Source organism: Piliocolobus tephrosceles, chromosome 10 (genome assembly GCF_002776525.5).
Source record: "Piliocolobus tephrosceles isolate RC106 chromosome 10, ASM277652v3, whole genome shotgun sequence".
NCBI lineage: Eukaryota > Metazoa > Chordata > Mammalia > Primates > Cercopithecidae > Piliocolobus > Piliocolobus tephrosceles.
Window position 1 is genome coordinate 54,879,876 of NC_045443.1, and position 11,072 is coordinate 54,890,947.

The 11,072-nt window shown below is 53.5% G+C and overlaps 2 protein-coding genes across 6 annotated transcripts; both read right to left on the reverse strand.

The window, feature by feature from the left end:
* Positions 1-880: 880 nt before the first annotated feature.
* Positions 881-7,605, reverse strand: LOC111541786 (25-hydroxyvitamin D-1 alpha hydroxylase, mitochondrial). Its single transcript, XM_023210641.3, has 9 exons — positions 7,411-7,605; positions 4,533-4,723; positions 3,822-4,024; positions 3,536-3,736; positions 3,280-3,452; positions 2,906-3,078; positions 2,627-2,705; positions 2,142-2,339; positions 881-1,798 (listed from the first exon to the last, which is right to left on the reverse strand). The coding sequence occupies exons 4-9, from the start codon at positions 3,618-3,620 to the stop codon at positions 1,685-1,687; spliced, it is 822 nt and encodes a 273-aa protein (XP_023066409.1). The 5' UTR covers positions 3,621-3,736; positions 3,822-4,024; positions 4,533-4,723; positions 7,411-7,605; the 3' UTR covers positions 881-1,684.
* Positions 7,024-11,047, reverse strand: METTL1 (methyltransferase like 1). Of its 5 annotated transcripts, none has more exons than XM_023210643.2 (7): positions 10,965-11,047; positions 10,455-10,584; positions 9,581-9,744; positions 8,302-8,486; positions 8,095-8,208; positions 7,830-7,931; positions 7,024-7,682 (listed from the first exon to the last, which is right to left on the reverse strand). In XM_023210643.2, the coding sequence occupies exons 2-7, from the start codon at positions 10,562-10,564 to the stop codon at positions 7,527-7,529; spliced, it is 831 nt and encodes a 276-aa protein (XP_023066411.1). In that variant the 5' UTR covers positions 10,565-10,584; positions 10,965-11,047; the 3' UTR covers positions 7,024-7,526. The 5 variants fall into 5 exon arrangements, with proteins under 5 accessions (XP_023066411.1, XP_023066410.2, XP_026310422.1 ...); XM_026454637.1 differs by lacking the exon at positions 10,965-11,047 and adding an exon at positions 9,967-10,092 and having other exon boundaries at positions 7,124-7,682; positions 10,455-10,593; XM_023210642.2 differs by having other exon boundaries at positions 10,455-11,024.
* Positions 11,048-11,072: the final 25 nt, after the last annotated feature.

Sequence of the window (11,072 nt, forward strand, 5' to 3'; positions counted from 1 at the left end):
AGAGCTGTGCCCAGCCTCTGGGGGGCCAGAGAATGCTGACTCAGGGAAACAGGCTCCCTCTGCCCACTGCCCTTATCCTGCTTCAGTGCCCCAGGGCTTCTGGCCACCCCCACACTCAGCTTTCATTCTGTCTGTCTGATTCCACTTCTCTGCTTGTATCCCTTCCTCTGAAGGAAATTATCTTGGAAGAACTATTCCAGAGAGGGCAGAGTGACCAATCTAGGACTTCCTTCAATCCTGGCAGTCCGAAAGCACTTTCCTTACCAGAGTCAGCAATCTCTGCAAATCCCTAGCTCCCGGCCGATTTTGCAGCTTAGTCCCTGCAGTTACTTTTCACCCCCCACCCCCTTAATCTCTTACAGGAAGCCAGACTAGACTTGGCTGTTCCCACTACAGACAGAAACATGTCTGGATTTGTGTTACAAACTACTCTTCCAGGCATCCAGACCTCCCATTGTTATGGGGGTCACCCCTAGGACCTGAGAAACCAAGGTGGGAGATGGGAAGGTTAGGGTCTTGCCTCCAGGTCTTGTAGGAAGTGGTAATATGAGAGAAATAAGTCAAAGTCAAGAATGGAATATTTGATTTTTTCTTCTTCTTTTTTTTTTTTTTTTTTGAGACAGTCTCGCTCTGTCACCCAGGCTGGAGTGCAGTGGCCGGATCTCCGCTCACTGCAAGCTCCGCCTCCCAGGTTTACGCCATTCTCCTGCCTCAGCCTTCTGAGTAGCTGGGACTACAGGCGCCCGCCACCTTGCCCAGCTAGTTTTTGGTACTTTTTAGTAGAGATGCGGTTTCACCGTGTTAGCCAGGATGGTCTTGATCTCCCGACCTCATGATCCGCCCACCTCGGCCTCCCAAAGTGCTGGGATTACAGGCTTGAGCCTCCTCGCCTGGCCTTGATTTTTTATTCTAAAATTTATGAATATTTAAAACTTTTCAATATAAAAAAGAAGCCAGAGGCCTGGGCAGGGACAGGCCCAAAGATGTCTCTGCCTGAGAACTAAGTGATGGGGCAAACCCACTTAATAGTGGCCAGAGAGCAAAGGAGAGTTGTAAGAAATTGTAAACCAGGCTAGGGCAGATTCACCTTCCTATGGGCAAGACAAAGAAGGAAGGGGGTAGACAGAGCCTACTAAGCTGCTTATCCCTTCCGCCACATGGTTCAGATTCAATCTAAGAATGTGTATGGTGTCACCCAGTCAGAGATGGGCCCTGGCAGGGGACATAAAAAACAAATAAGGCTTCACCCTTCCTCTCAAAGTGCTTACATGCAAAGAGGAAGGACCAACCAGGTACAGAGCAGATGCACAGTTACTGAGCTTATGCTTTGATAAATGCTTAGCCAGCAGCATCAATGAACACTATGAAAGCCCAAAAACAGCGGCGGTTGAATCTTTCCTCCAGCATTATTAGTTAAAATCTGATTTCATCCTTGGGGGATGCATACATGATCAGAAGGGCCGAGCACGGAGAGAGACAATGGTTTTCTCACTTGGCCTACTGAGTCAGGCCAAGTGCATACTTCACACATTGGTCAGGGCTGCCTCACACTTCACTATGGTCATTCTATCTAGTTTGGTCAGATAGGCCTTAGGGGCAGATGTATCTCTTGGTCTTGTGCCTGCAAAAAATATTATCCCTACGATGAACGAAAGGGTGATGATGACAGCCTCTTTCCACAGGACTATCTGTCCAAAAACTGTAGGTTGATGCTCCTCTCAGGTACCAGGACAGTCCGGGTCATGGGTCTGATTGGGGCCGCACCTGGCTCAGGCTGCACCTCAAAATGTGTCAGGATCTGGAAAGGGAAGAAGGTGAGCACTACTATGAAAGATATCTATAGTGGGGGGATTGATTGGTAAAGGGCATGCATTCTTAGTGTTAGAATGGTCAATGATTGGGTGGCACCTGTGGCCAGTAGGGTACTTCTTGGTTAATAAGGGTGAGGGATTGTGGAAAGGAAAAAATAGTTTGAATACCCTCACTTACACTCTAGGCCTATAATGGGCTTATCATATTTTAGAAGATTCACTCTACCAGGTCTAACATGATTTCCTATGCTTGTCAGGGGAAAGATCTCACAACTTTAGAGGGTTAGGGTCTCTCCAGCCTGGGGAAGGTATAAAATCTAGAGCACTCACCTGGGCCAAAGCCATTTGCAATTCAAGCTCTGCCAGGCGTCTCCCCATGCAGCTGCGCTTGCCAAAGCCAAAGGGAAGAGATGCAAATGGGTGGGGGGTGGGACCCTCCCCCAGCCAGCGAGCTGGACGAAAAGAATTTGGCTCTGGGAACTGGGCAGGGTCCCTTGAAGTGGCATAGTGACACAGAGTGACCAGCGTCTGGTGGGAAGAAAAACAAACTTGTCAGTTTGTGCTCAGAATGGGGGCAGGCATGAATAGGATATTCAGACAGGGACAAAGGCAGGTCCTAGTGGGTGATGGGGAAGTTTTCTGGGGCTACTTTTGGAAGGATCTCTCCACTGTCCCATTATATCCCAGAAAGGCATATCCTAGAGAGGGGTTAAGGGGAGTGTTTGAAGGGCTTTTAGGAGAGTGCTTAAGAACAGGGCAGGGGCCTAAGATAGTGAGGAATGGCTCAGTAGAAAGGGTGCATAGGCTCTACTCACATTTTTGGGGATAATATAATCACCCACATGAATGTCTTTGTCCGGGACACGAGAATTTCCAGGTACCACAGGGTACAGTCTAGATTGCAAAGCACAAAATGGAGACAGCAAGGTGAGGCTAGGGGCTGCAGCCCTCTTCTCATTGTTTCCAACTTCCAAACCCTTTTTGACCAGTAGTAGAGTGCCATTTTTCTCTGCTGTCTTCCTGCTTCCATCCACTATTTGCTTCCGCAGCCTTCCTTGGCATTTCCTCTCGTTCCTCCTCTCCTTTCCCCTCACCTTAGCACTTCCTTGACCACTGCCTTCAGCAGGGGCAGTTGGGACAGAACAGTGGCTGGGGGGTGGGCACTGGAGCCAGGGCCCAGGGCAGCTGTGATCTCGGAGTGGAGTGCTGTCTGGACTTCAGGATGCCGGGAGAGCTCATACAGAGCCCAGGAGAGCGTGTTGGACACCTGAGAAACGTGAAAGCAAGAGAGCTGTTGGGTGTGGGAACCCAGCAGAGGGTGCAGATTATGGAACAGTCTGGGGCTACGGGGTGTTAAGCCAAGCTGATCTACGTGGCCATAACGGATCCCCTGCAACAGAAAAATGGTCCCGGAGTCTGGGGAGGCTAAGCCCTGGAACAGGCTCACAGCACGGAGGGAGAATCTAACCGTGTCCACTCCCGCCAGTAGCAACTCTGTCACATTCCCCAGGATGGACTGGGCAGGCAACTCTTCCTGGAACAGAAAGTGGGTCAGGTGCGCCCCAGATTCCAGGTCCTCATCGGGCTGTCCTCGGTTCCTCATGGCTGCCTCGGCCTCTCGCCGCTCCACGTGCCTCTGAGCTGCGTGGTAGAAGGCACGTGAATACCTCGCTACCCCTCGACAGCTTTACATTCCCCCATTCCCACCTCGTCCTGTGCCTTACCAAATGCAAACATCTGGTCCCAGTCTCGGCAGAGGCGGCCCCAGGGCCCAGGCACAAGGCGGCGCAGCCAGTGGGGCATCGCCATGGTCAACAGCGTGGACACAAACACGGAGCCCACCGCGCGGATGAAGGTCTCCGTATCAGGCGGCACTTGAGCCTCCAGGCAGCCCAAGCGTGAGCCCAGCAGAACCGCGGCGATGCCTTATCGGGAGGGGGCGCAGTCAGGGCTCAGGGAGGCTCCGGTAGGGCGGCCCCGACGCCTGCCCAGCTCTGTCCTGGGACTCACCTTCCAGTCCGAACTTGTAAAATTCCCCCGCCACGTCCCGAACCAGGGCAGGCGGCCCCGTGCCACGTCCGCGCTGGTGCCTCAAACGCCGCACAAGGTCGCGGACTACGTGGTCCAGGGTTCCGGCGTAGCGGGCGGCCGCTTGAGGCCGGAGGAGGAGTGGGGCCAGGAGACTGCGGAGCCTTTGCCATTCTTCGCCTTCCCTGCAGGGTTGAGGAGAGAGTGCGCAGCGGGGAGGTGGGGACGGCTCGACGGGACTGGTTGCAGTGAAGAAGCGCATTCGGCTGTGGTGGCCAGGAAAGGGATTGCGTCTACCCCCTTGGGGTACAGAAACCTGCACCGGCTTGCGCCTGTCTTCCAACCCCCTTCCTCTTTACTCATTTCCTGCCCGCAGGGGCCGGGGTTCCCGGGTAACTTGAATCACAGAACCTTACATTCATTCCATCCAGATCCTGGTACCCTAACCCAATTCCTCTGACTCCCCCAGTTCCCAGGATTCTGGTCTCAAATGATAAGGAGGTAGGTGGGGAGTGAGGTTGGGGCTCAACCCGAGTGTGGGTGAAGCAGACTGGGATGGGAACCCCAAGATGACCAAAGGTAGAGTAGGACAGCCAACCTCCCACCATGCCCCTAAATCCGATAGTTTCGGGACCCGCAGCAGGAGAGGGCCGCTGCAGGGTGTTTGGCTTTCTGGGGGCAGAGAAGACTCACGCGGTGAGAAGTCCGCAAGCCCGCTGGCGGCGGCGGCGGTGCTCCGTCCAGGGCGAGAAGCTGCAGCGCTCGGGCCGGGGTCCCTCCTGTCGCAACAGCTCCTCGACGAGTGCAGGAGCAGCCACGTACACGGTGCGCACTGTCCCGAAGCTGGCTAGCCACACCGGCCCGAAGCGCGCGGCGCCCTGCACCTGGGGGAGGGGGCGCAGCTGACACTTGGATACCTGGGCGGGGACTTTCAGCTTGACCTGTGCCCACGCCAAGGGTGTTGACTGGGCTTGGGAAGAGGGAGCTTCTGCTCCTTCTAGGGTGCCCAGCTATTGTATGCCTTTGATACTGCAAACTCCTCCTCTCTCACTTCCCATCCCTAGAAAGTTTGAGTGCGATGGGCAAAACTGGAACTTTGCGCAAGGCAGACATTCAGGACCTCTCTGATCATCTTGGTCGAGGAGAAATCTCTAAAAGTTCCATGTCTAGATTGTCCATCTCAGGACGAGTTCTCAGTAAACGAAAACGAGCCCATGTAGCTTTAAGCCGCACGCAGGCGGAGGGTACCGCGTGCTCCCGCCTCCCGCGCACTTGTACTGTATCTGCAGGATCTCCACACCTCAGGACAGCGAGAAAGCGCTTTCCCAGCGCCCTCTGCTAAGAGTCGGGACAGACTCTATGCGGGTTGAGCCACACCGTCCCCAGCCTCAACTCGCCTTTTCCTTAATTCATGGGCATCCGTTCTCTCTGGCTCTCCCACATTTGCTCTGCACTAGTCAGTCCTTTTTGACGCTGTCAAAGCCGGTTTCCCCAGCACTCAGTCTCGGGAAAGGCGTCCCTTCCTACCTGCAGCTCGTGTAACCTCGACAGCCCGCCCTTGCAGAAAAGTTCAGCCAGAAAGCTGGACGTAGAGGGGCCTGGGATGTCTGCCAAGCTCCGGCGTGCTGAGTCGTACTCTCGGTAGCCTAGAGAGGCGCCCAACTCAGGAGCCCAGCGGACGCGATGGAACACCCTGGAGGCGTACTTGAGGGTCTGGGTCATGGTCTGGTTCCGGGTGCCCGCGAAAGAAAGCGCTTCTCCTGAGCACCTAGTCTGAACTCCTATTTAACCTTTGGGTGAGGTGATGACGCCCCCTCTCCAAGCTCCTCAGCCAATCCCTCCTCCTGAGTGGTCTGTGCTGGGGATTAGCACCCAGGAACAGTAGGCGGGGCTGGGGCTGACTTCACGACTCCCGTGGGTCTCATGTTGCAATGACCCTCATGGGAGGGAGGGCCTAAGATTTTCCTCCTGGGAGAGTGCCCTAGTCTAGGAGCCTAAAAGTCTCATCCTAGGAAAGGTTATAAGGCTTTTTAGTACAGACTAAGTGACCAAGCTACACTAGTCAGTCTCTGATATTCCCACCACTTCCACCAGGGAGCCCAGCCCCTTTAGGCCCATCCTCAGGAATTCCCCATCTTTCAGCTCCTCTGGGAAGGGAAGCAGGGGAGACACAGCTGTAACTGTCCCCACATTCTTGGCTCAGTGGGTTGTCTCTTCTCTGCATTATTTTCCTGCACTAGCCACATCTCCCCCTCCTCCTGTACCTAACATATACTGGGCAGATGGCAGGTGGGTTAATGGGCTAAAATGGCTCGTAGAACCTCCATTTTTCTTTCTTGAGGATAAGGGGGCCTCTTGGGTGTACAAGCCCACTCCTGCCAGACATGGAAATTTGGGGCTTGAGAAGCAGAAATGAAGAAACTTTTTGTACATTAGTTAAGTTCTAAGATTGTCTCTGGGCTGTTAGAGGAGCTACATGGATGTGCATGTTCTAATTCCCCAGCTGACTCGGTCTCCTCTGGGGGCTTTCTGGTTAGCAGCCCCTTTCCACTTTCAGCCTTGGAATCCTCCACAGAGCCAGGCATGGTGGCTCATGCCTATAATCCCAGCACTTTGGGAGGCTGAGGCAGGAGGATGGCATGAGGCCAGGAGGTTGAGACAAGCTTGAGCAACACAGCAAGACTCTGTCTCTACAAAAGAAGTTTAAAAATTAGGCTGGGCACAGCAGTTCATCACTATAATTCCAACACTTTGGGAGGCTGAGGTGGGCAGACTGCTTGAGCTCAGGAGTCTGAGACCAGCCTGGGCAACATAGTGAAACTCTGTCTCTACAAAAAATACAAAAATTAGCCAGGCATGGTGGCATGTGCCTATAGTCCCAGCTACTTGAGAGGCTGAGGTGGATTACAGGAGCCCGGGAGGTCAAGGCTGCAGTGAGCTATGACTGTGCCACTGCACTCCAGCCTAGTCAACAGACAGAGGGTCTGTCTCTAAAAAAAATTAAAATAATCTCTTACAGTTTACCTCTCTGCTCCTTATTCCCTCATTCCCTACTCCAACCCTGTCAGGCTCTGTGCCAGTCAGTCAGATCTGAAGTTCTGGAATTGAAGGTCAACATGAAAAAAGAGAGGGTCTCCACCCCCACACCTTCCCAAGGACTCTCCAGAGACAACATTTAGGGACTAGATTCCCCAGCTCCAGTCTTACGCAGGGAGAGGACAGGAGGATAGTAGAAGGCATGTGATACATACTCCACCATTTCCTGAGAAATGGCAGAATGGGCATGTATACACATATACATGTTATCCCAGGATCCACAAAGCAAACAGAAGTGGTAATTGAGCCTAGCAAGCAGTTTAGATAGACTACATTCCTCATTCTAGCTGAGGAGAGATCTCACAAGGAGAAGGGAGAGCAAGACCCCATAGCCTTCCAAAGATTCCCTATGGTCCAAAGTCCTTTGACCATCTCAGTCAGCTGCTTTGTTTTCTGTTGGCAGTGGAGGGACAAGGTGAGAGGAGCCAGGGGTAGTCATGAACACCAGCAGGTTCTGCCCTGGGCAGCTCCCCACCTTCTTTGAGAGAGTGCTGTGTCTCAGCTCCAGCAGTCTCAACTGGGAAGACCCAGGACTCCTGCTCTTTTCTCTAGTCCCTGGGAGACGAGGTCCAGCTAAAGTAGAGTAAGCAGTCAGTGACCAGGCAGGCTGGTTTGGGGGGTCACTGCCTGGAGGACGGGATCTTGTATTCTTCGGAAGATGGCTGGGAAATTCTTCCCTCCATTACGTAGAACTTTCTTCCCCTCCTCAGTTGAGGTGCCTAGGTGTCCCACAATGGGGTCTTCACTCTGGGAGAAGGAAGGGTCCAATAAGTGCCCACTGTTCAGACTGCCCCTGGCCCTTAGACACCCATCCCATCCTCCTGGCACTGAGCTAAGTTCAAATATAGAACCACTATGGAAAGGGCCTCCATATCCTGTAGATTCCCTACTTACCAGGTCCTCCAGAGGCACACGCTCAAACAGCGGGTGCTCTTCAAAATGAGTGCACATCCAGTCGTGTAGCTCCAGCACATCGGTTATGGTATATACCAGCCCCTGCATAGGCAAAATCACCCTAGACAGGAGGCTGCATGCAACATCAGCAGCAGCCAGATGATGGGAGTGGTGGTGTGAGTCCCTAAATGCACCACCACTGAATTCTTAGTGAAGGGCCCCTGGATAGGCTACTCACCCCATCCTCCCTCCCATCCCGACTCACCCCAACTCTCAGCACATAGGCATATTCCGCTAGCAGGGTGGGACTGATGATTCGCCACTTGTGCTTTGTCCGTTTGAAATGTGGGTCGGGGAAGAGGAAGAACATCTTTGTCAGCTGTGAGACAGACACGCACCAACAGGGTTGTGAGAGCCTGGCCTCCATGCCCCCACCTGCCTACCAGCCTAACCCACCAGGGCCCCTCCCCACCTGGCCCTTGTAGAAGAAGTTAGGAAGGTGCTTCATGGCATTGCTGCGGAGACAGGCGATGTTCTGGAAGCCACCTCCGGGAGCTGCGCGTAGGGCCCGAATCCGGTCTTGTACATAGTCTGAGACCTTCACCCGGATCTCCAGACCCAGAATCAGTGTATCTGGGAACAGCGGTGACAGTTCCACTGGACACAGAAATAGCAATGGAATCATCAACCATATACTTGTAGGAAGTGCAAAGGGGTCAACATAGGAAAGGAAGCCTCAATCTGCAACTACCAAAGTCCAGAACGGCAAGAGAGGACAGAGATACATATATGGATAGTTTTATGCTGAAGAGGCTGGGGGAGAAATGAAAATTGTCACCAGGACCAGAATGGGAGGGCTGAGAATACATGTATATTTGCCATTGCTATAGAGTTTCCACAGTGTTTTCACACATTGTGTTATTTCATCCTTATAACACTCTGTGGTAAATTGTGAAGATGAGGAAACTGAGAACTGGAACTTATTTATTTGAGATGGAGTCTTGCTCTGTCACCCAGGCTGGAGTGCAGTGGCACAATCTTGGCTCACTGCAATCCCTGCCTCTCAAGTTCATGCAATTCTTGTGCCTCAGCCTCCTGAGTAGCTGGTCTTTAACTCCTGGCCTCAAGTGGTTCACCTGCCTCAGCCTCCCAAAATGTTGGGATTACAGGTGTGAGCCACTGTGCCCAAGCAGAATTGGACCTTAAACCAAGGTTTTCTGCCTCTATGTACCATGCTCTTCCTCTCTATCAGAATGTTATCTGTTTGGGACAATCTAAAAATAGGGAGTGGCTTGGCATGCATGGGTGCGGCAATACAGGCAAAACAAGAGGAACCAAAAAAAACAGGAGAGTGGGGCAGAAGGAATGAGATCTGGCGAGGGAGGGGCAAAGAGGAGGGGAGATGGTAGAATCCCTGAGAAAGACAGTTCAGGATCACTGGCCACAATGGCTAATCTCTGATGCTTGTGCTGACCAGCTCACTGACCCGGTACCTGGCAGGTGAAATGGCTCATGTAGGGATTGACACCATAAAGGACAACACAGGTTTTAAGAAGCATTTGAGGCAGCCCCCTCCACTCTCCAGGGCAAAGGTCACAGACCCAGAGTAGAGGGAAGGTGGAGCCTCTCCATGCTGTCACCAGTGTCTGGACGAAAGGAGAAAGGCCAATTATGACCCCCCACAAAAGCCGCTGAGGCAGCAGAAACTACTAGGCCTCTTCTCACCCCAGAAAGAGGGCCTAAAGTGTTACCTAACAGGCCACCATAGCCACAGCCTATGTCTGCAAACTCCACTTGGGCCTGAGCTCTCTTTTCTTTCTTATCCTTTGGGTCATCGTGGCTCTGATTTTGAGTGAGTGGAGCGAAGAACTCTGGGTATAGCTCAGACCAGTCCATCTCCTCTGGCTTCACAGGGCTATTGGAAAGAAGACATAAGAAGCATGAGAAGGTTGGTCACACTATTGCAGAAGTGGTACTGTGAAAGTGTGTGTGTGGGTGAGGGTGGGAGGTAAATGGGAGGAGGGTTTCTCAAAAATTTTGTAACACTGGGCCCTGTGGCCTCTAAGAGGGACAATGGAAACCACCCTTAACTCCCAGTGTGAATCATAGGCCCATCATGAGGCCCATAAACGCTGACCTGCTCAACTCCACTTCTGGCGGTTTCTGTGACCCTGGCCGGGTAGCTGCCCTTTCTGGGGCACAAGTTCCCCTTATCCAGAGACTGGCTGCCTAATGCACTGGGATCCTACTTTGTGTTTGTGCTCTGCGGGGAGGGAAGGGAAGGTGCGGGCAGGATTGTGTATATGTTTGCCTTTTGATTAAATCCAACAAACAAAAGCAAAAGATGGAAACGACATTCTGCCTCTATCACTTCAGTCTCAGTAACAATTTATTTCTCTTCCCAAACTTAGCACCGCTACCCAGTCTTAGGCCCGAACGCCACGCCCACTCCCAATCTGCCAACTCCACTCTCGGTCGAATCTCCCGGTCCCACCCCTAAAACTGACGTCACCCATCTGATCCTCCCGGGTCTATCCCAAATCCTCCCAGCAGTCGCAGCACAACTGCTCTCCCGGCTGCTTTGAGAATCCCTCCCTCCTGTCTCTCCCTCTGCCCACTCCTCACTAGCGCAGCGTGTGGTCTGCCATGGGGTTGGAGTGAGCACGTTGCCGGTAGTAGCGCTTCTGGGGCGGCGGGGCCTCTGCTCCGGCCACGTTCCAAGTCTCGGCTGCCATGATCCCAGTCCGGGGTTTCTCTACCAAATCCACGTGGAGGCGCAGGCCAGAGGCGCAGGTTAATGACGCAGCCATGCGCGTTAGGGGCAGTTCCCGCCCCTTAAAGACCCAAGAGCAAATTCGGCTGGGCTGGGCCGGGCTGGGTCCGGGAGGGCTGTAAGGAGCGAGTGCTGGAGGGAACCTCCGCACCGTTAGCCTCCAACTGGGAGGGTGAGGCCAGGCCCAGGGACCCAGCATTTTCTCTTAGCTTGCTTCTGCCTCGTCTGGGTTACCATCCTGGTTGCAGGCACCTGTGTACCCCACAGGTGAAAGGGGTCTAGAGACCTCGCCTCCTACAGCAGCATCAGCCCTCGCTCCTCCCCCCTCACTCCCGGTCTCCGACCAGTCCGCCCGGTCTTACTCGTGTGGTCCCGAGTGGGTTTCGTCGCGTGTGCGCTCGGGGCCGGGGCGGGAGGGGCAGCTCCTCATTCCACCTCCAGGAAGTCGAACTGGAGGAAGGAGGGCAAAC